This window comes from Polyodon spathula, unplaced genomic scaffold (genome assembly GCF_017654505.1).
Source record: "Polyodon spathula isolate WHYD16114869_AA unplaced genomic scaffold, ASM1765450v1 scaffolds_3964, whole genome shotgun sequence".
Lineage (NCBI taxonomy): Eukaryota > Metazoa > Chordata > Actinopteri > Acipenseriformes > Polyodontidae > Polyodon > Polyodon spathula.
In genome coordinates, this window is record NW_024475421.1 from 7,525 (window position 1) to 14,142 (window position 6,618).

Consider the following 6,618-nt stretch of genomic DNA (forward strand, 5'->3'; position numbering starts at 1 on the left):
CCACTACACAACTAAATACCTGAAGCTGTGTTCTCCAGAGTTACTGAATTGCTTCTTTGCTTATCTGAATTTATTTCACCTTAGTTTGGACTGCTTAAGACTGCCAAAGATGTTCACCCAAAATCAATCATTGCTGTTGAAAATATTCCACTTTCCTTGACCTTAGAATGTTAATAATCATGTTTATTGCAATTACACCCAGATTATGTTTAAGATTAATGTGTTTTAAAGGTGTTGCGAAACCGCTTGTCTTTAAATACAGTCCACAATGTGCCAATTAAACTTTATCACAACAAATCACAAACAATGGGTTAGATTCTCAAAGCTATTTATCGAAACTTTCATGACAGCAATTTTTGCCTTAAAGCAAAACACACCACTATAACAGATACAGATTTTCTGAAGAACGTCTAGCAGACCTTTCTATACTAAATACAGTAAAAGGCTATGGATTTGGTATTATGCTTTAGGATTTGTGGTTACAAAGTGCTTTGGGATAAAATAAATAAATAAATAAATTTAAAAAAATCAAAAGCTAAGCAATTGTTTTTTTTTTCAGTTCTGATTGTCTCTGTCTCACTGGTGCTGTGGAGAAAGAATGAGTAGAAGACAGGAAATATGTAAAGACTTTGACTCCTGTTGCAGATGCTAGTCACATAATTGCACATAGATCTGTCTGGGAAAGTAAATTGCTGCAAGGCAGTCAATAGCTCTACTTGAAACCTTCTCTCAGTAGGGGCTCCAAGCCCAGTTCTTAGCACAGAAAGGATTATGGATTCATGGGGAGTGAAGTCTTTGTAGTATAACTATATCAAACCCAACTGAATACACAACTTTTTTTTTTAAGTTCTAATTTGTAATATAATATCACTGCAAGGCTTCCTTCACCATGAGAGACAGATATTGATAAACTGAAGCTCAATTCATGGCCTTTATCATCCACCCTCAGCTGCCTTTTTAGCTAAAACTTTTAATTAGGTTACAAAAATGTGCTGTGGAGTCATGTTGATGAACGATACAGAGGATGAAAATATGAATATAAAAACTGTCCGTTATATTTTGAAACCACTGTGTGGGTTGACGAAGGAACACGCAGCAAGAAACAAGTATTTTTTAAGATGAAATGACACTCATTATCATATATATACATATAATAGTCGTATCCCCCCCCCGTTCAACACCACATGACCATCATGACAGTATGTGGCGTTCTTACCTTTGCATAAGTTAGTGATCAGCAGATGTGTCAGCCGCAGGAAGAGCACAGCGTGTGGTTTTCACTAACTCCACTGTGCAGAATAAATGATATTTTTTGTACAGAGTAACTATCGGGACTTTCATCCTATGCATCGGGACGCTGGACATTTGCTAGGAAATTGGGACTGTCCCAACCATATAGGGACTGTTGGCATGTATGCATTGTGAGCTTTCTATAATGATCTTCCTATTCAAACGTCAATACAGTAGGTGTTTAGGATGTGAAAAGCTGACCTTTAGCTCCTAATGTTTTATTAAACAAATCTGATAACGTGTTTTAAGCAACTATGCTTACCACACATTAATCTCTTTATCTAGCGTACTGTGTAAGGGCCTTTCCTGACCCATATTGTTATGTACACTGCACCAGCAGTGTGCTAAGATACTTAATAACACGACTTTCTGGATTTAGAAGGTGGACCTGGGCTAGAAATTTAAAGTGAAGGACCCCTTTTCAAGAAGCAGCAGTTTGAAATGAATGCACTTCACCAATGTGTCATTACTAATTTACTGAAAGTTTATCAGCTGTTAAATGAATGTCACTGGGAGTCTGAGTAAACATGAACAATCTTGTTCCACAACAGCAAAAGACTGCAAGTTATCCAAAAACTTTTTTTTTTTTTTTTCAATTCTCTTAATAATGAATGGTGTGTTATTCAGCCTTTTTAAAATCTTATCAATAGAAAGGATATCTGGGTCTGAGAACTCAGAGCCACATAACAGGTTTTCTAAAATATTTTTCAGGCAAAGTTTGGGGGAGGTACTTAACATGGTGATATCTAAATTATTCAACAGAAAATAACAGATAATAGTAAATATACCGTATATATATATATATATATATATATATATATATATATATATATATATATATATGTATAAACACACTACCTAACACTATAAACACACACTAACAGCTCATTTGTTGATGGTTCTGTTTAGCCAATATGTTTGTTCTGTGCTCATTTTTCAACATCTGTTCACGTTAAGATTGCATGCAGCTTTTGTGGCCTGTTTAATGAAGATTTGAATGCGCTCCAGTTGATGTATTCTTGCAGTTGTTTCTGTAGAGCCTGTTCTGAGGGGTAAGGCTGGACCTGGACAATAAAAATATTAATGTTGCACTCATTATAAATGAAAACACTCCATTCACCAACATCTCACATGCTGATTAAAGCCGTAGCCAAAACATTATGCTTCATTATCTATTTTTATTTATTTATTTATTTTAAATATAACAAACAATTACAGTTGTCTTGTTTCGGATCACTGCAGTGTAAGCATGCTATGTTGTGTAATCCATTGTGATTCCAATATTCAGAATCTGATTGCTGCAGATACAGGGGTCTATTTTAATGATCTAAACAATGGCAGATCTAAATACCCACACCCTGAAAGATGTATATAATTCACTTCAGCCCCAGAACTTTTCACTGTACAATTTGGGCACGGACAACTAGTTTGTGTGCAAGCCAATTGCGTAATTTTTTTACATTTTTATCTCATTTTAGTTTGAAACACTGAATTCCAAAAGGCTATTGTGTGCATAAATAATGTATGAGCACTGATAATCCATAGTAACTCCAGATCTAATCCACAGTAACTCCAGATCTAATCCACAGTAACTCCAGATCTAATCCACAGTAATGCCAGATCCTATAGTTAATCAGTAGATAAATGGAAACAATTTTCAAAAGGAAATGGATTGCTCCTCGAGATAAAATATCACAGAAGCATGCAGTCAGCCTGTGATATTGTACATTTCATCACCTCTTCCACTGAAGGACTGTAATGTCTTTAAAATAACTTTGTTCTACTGACTGAGCCAGAACAGAATACATTGTTAACTCAATAAATGTTTCTTGAAGCTTGTTTTAATCATGATCATTTGCAGAACACTTTATGGAGCGTGTGAAAATATTACAGGGGTGTCACTTTGTCAAATAGCCCTTAGAACACAGGTAAATTTAACACCAGTCTCAATAAATTACTTACGAGCTCAAAACGCAGAACAGACCATTGAAAGCGATTATAGATGCCCCCCATGCTTTCTTTGCTGGGCAATTCTAATTCCAGTCTATAATAAACTGTGGGGTACCTACATCTTTAACAGCTTTAACTTGGAAATTATTTAAGGATCATTTTGATTAATGAAATACAGTATGATATTATTTCATACATTTTTTTTTAAGTGCCAAATTATTTTACTCCAGTTTTTCTCCCCAGTTTTGCAAGTCAAATTAAGTTCCCTCACTGCAGAAATCCCCACAGCAGCTCAGGAGAACTAAAGGTCATCCGCCAAACCCACAAACAATAAAATTGCCTCTTTACACCGTGGAGTTTTACAGTGGATGTTGGTGAGCTACTGGCACATACAGTTTGATATCCAAATGTATTTAATTTATCAAAACAGAGTCTTAAAATGACTCATGGTGTATTGTGAATAGGGCCCTCTGGAAGGGACTTAAATGTGTGTGGATCACCATTAGTTGCTAAAGTGTACAATCAGTAATGGTATTACCAGTACTGGGGTTACTTACCACTTTGGACAGCTTACAGAGATATGCATCATCTGTATATTTTTTAAAGAAATCCTTTGAGATCAGGATGCATTCTGCTCCCTCAGATATCAGTGTCATACCAAATGTGTCTTCAAACAGCAGATAAACCAGACCCTGGAAGACATATATTTCCTTATGGTCTGGTGGATTTCAAACCTTGGAGTATTTACTTGAAATTCAAGATTGAAATTGCATTGAGTTAAGTTAAAATCCTGTTAAAAAGATAGAGTACCAACATTAGGCCATTGATTTGGCAATGGGAACTGTACTCACGAACACATCTCCAGGTTTAAGCGTCTGCACATGAATGTAAATCTGTGATCCAGCCTCCTCGACATGTATTGTTGAGCTCGCTTCTTTGGGAGCAGCTACACTGCTAGTGTATGGAGCAGGTGGATCAGCTCTTTCCTCTAAAGCTGGCGGTCCCTGCCGCAGCAGTGGCAAGAGGAACTCCACGTCTCTGGAACTCTTTCTGGAAGGAAGGCTAGTCTTAGTCCTTACTGCTTTCTGTTAGAAAAGGATATTATTGGTGAAGAAGGATAACTAATTGCTGTTCTGGTTTTCTGGTGCCATTCACTGTACTTATGCAACATTTTACAAGAACTACTATCTATACTATTACCAGCAACCATAAAACAGTGGAGCAAAGTAGTACCTTTGCATGCATTTCTTCTGACTGCTTATCTATATTCTGGTATTTCCGATTGCCACCTGTAAATATCAAATACAGTGGTTTGAAAGTATAGTTTTTTGTAAAATGATTAGCATTACAACATTTTAAATAGAGCGAGGTAGAAACTGTTTCAGTGCTGCCTATAGTTTGTAGTGTTTCTGTCTATACTCACTGATTGAAGAGGGTTTAGCAGGGAGATGGGGTTTAGTAGAGGTCAGCGTTTTAAGAACTCGTATTGTACCCTGAAAATGAGGAAAATGTTAAATCATACAGTACTGTTGGTGACAAGACAATGAAAGTGAATGGCAGAGAGATTCCACTTGTCATATAATAAAACCACACAGGTTCTTTACTGTAGGGCAGAAAACTTAAAAACTAAAGAAAAATTAAAAACAGGTTACATTACATGATAAGCATTAAGTTCACTTACAGTTTTGATGATATAGATCTTGGATGATGCCTTTGTGTCCCTAGAGATAACTGCATTTCGCCTAAAAATTGAAAAATAGTAAAAGTGAACAGAATGTATTCACTAGCTTGGCTTTTAACTATGACTGTGCAAGTTCTCTGATTACGCGGCCCAAGGTGAAATAAACATTTTAAATCTCTCAATGCAGAAATGAATTGGCATAAATTGGTACTCAATGTACAGACAAAAAAAAGGACCATTTCTTGTTATGAAATGAACACGTTTTAGATGGGCTTTGTTCAATACCTTCCAACAATAAACATGTTCAACAGAATTACATGCACGGTAAGAAACTAGTTTCTCAAACACTATGCTTGAAGAAGGAACTGGGGATAAGAATATTAGATCTAGCCTACCCGGTACATATTTACCGAAAGAAGGTGTGAATACATATCCCAGGTTTGTTGTTGGAAAGGTTTTCCACAGGCCATCCTGAGAGAACTTCGATCTTTCTCAGAAATGTAATAAAATGCTGCTCTTCGTTGGCTTCATGGCTCATGAATGTGTTAATAAAATCCTAGAAAAAGAACAGCTGTGAGTATTTTTAGTGGAAATGATTTGCATCCAGAATATTGCATGCACCATTTATTGAGGGCTGTAAAAAGCTTTGGAGGTATTGGAAACTGATGTTACAAGCACGCTCATGACATTCATCACAATTTGACAAGTGGTTCTCTAGATATAGGTATGCAACATAAGTGACTATTTACATACAGACATGCACATGTACATGCTGTATGTAGATCTGTTTCTGCTATATCCCCCGGAGAGGATAATAAACCCTGTTAAATAACAAATTAAACAGCCTCTTAACTTACTTGTCGTGGCACAGACAGCAGTGAGACAGTGTTGTGACACAACACTGTAGCATTTCTTCTAGCGCCACTCAAGATAGCCACATCCTGCATAAATTACACTCTTTAATTAATAATGAATACTGGCGGCAGATAGAAAGACACAGTTTATTTAAAAATAGGTTTTATTTCTTATAAAACAGATTGATATTCAAGAAACTGGACCGGATTGTTGTTAGAAGCCAAACACAGTAAAAGCTTTATGACCCATGTACAGAAATCCTGGGCCCTAGTCCCATTTCACAAGGTTATGCTGTTTCTAAAGGTAGTTTATGTTTGTGTTTCAAAACATTCTGTAAACTCAGAAAAGATGTTACAGTCACTCTTAAAATGAATCCTTAAATAAGTGCTAAAGCGCATTGAGAAGCACAGCTTCTTGCTTTTAAGTATTCTACACACCCCAAAGGTTTTTCCTTTCTTCAGGAAGGCAGCAGTCCTTATAAAGGGCTCTCCTGTCTGCTTGTTGATGGAGGTTTTAGTGACCAGTGCTGTGCCAGACAGGATCAAGTAGAAGTTTTGAGGAACATGTCCTTCACGGATTATGACTCTGCCAGGACCAAAACTTTACAAAAAATAATCAAAGCAATCATTTTTGATTAAACAACACTGTGCATCCACAGTAAAGATGAATTGTTTAATAAATGCAACAACAGGTAAGGGAAGTTACAATCAGATTGGCTTTTACCCACACAGTTCACAACAGAAGCTTGGAAACAAAAACTGATAAATATCATTGCACATTTCTGGAATTAAGATGCTATTCTCCTGGCTAACCTCTATAGCTATGACCAAATATTTTACATC

At 36.3% G+C, this 6,618-nt stretch overlaps 1 protein-coding gene across 2 annotated transcripts; it reads right to left on the reverse strand.

Moving 5' to 3' along the window:
* Positions 1-2,165: 2,165 nt before the first annotated feature.
* Positions 2,166-6,393, reverse strand: LOC121312556. Of its 2 annotated transcripts, XM_041244278.1 has the most exons (9): positions 6,214-6,393; positions 5,779-5,862; positions 5,332-5,477; positions 4,922-4,982; positions 4,664-4,733; positions 4,474-4,529; positions 4,092-4,325; positions 3,798-3,932; positions 2,166-2,354 (listed from the first exon to the last, which is right to left on the reverse strand). In XM_041244278.1, exons 3-9 carry the CDS (start codon positions 5,457-5,459, stop codon positions 2,238-2,240), a joined length of 801 nt encoding a protein of 266 aa, XP_041100212.1. In that variant the 5' UTR covers positions 5,460-5,477; positions 5,779-5,862; positions 6,214-6,393; the 3' UTR covers positions 2,166-2,237. The 2 variants fall into 2 exon arrangements, with proteins under 2 accessions (XP_041100212.1, XP_041100214.1); XM_041244280.1 differs by lacking the exon at positions 3,798-3,932.
* Positions 6,394-6,618: the final 225 nt, after the last annotated feature.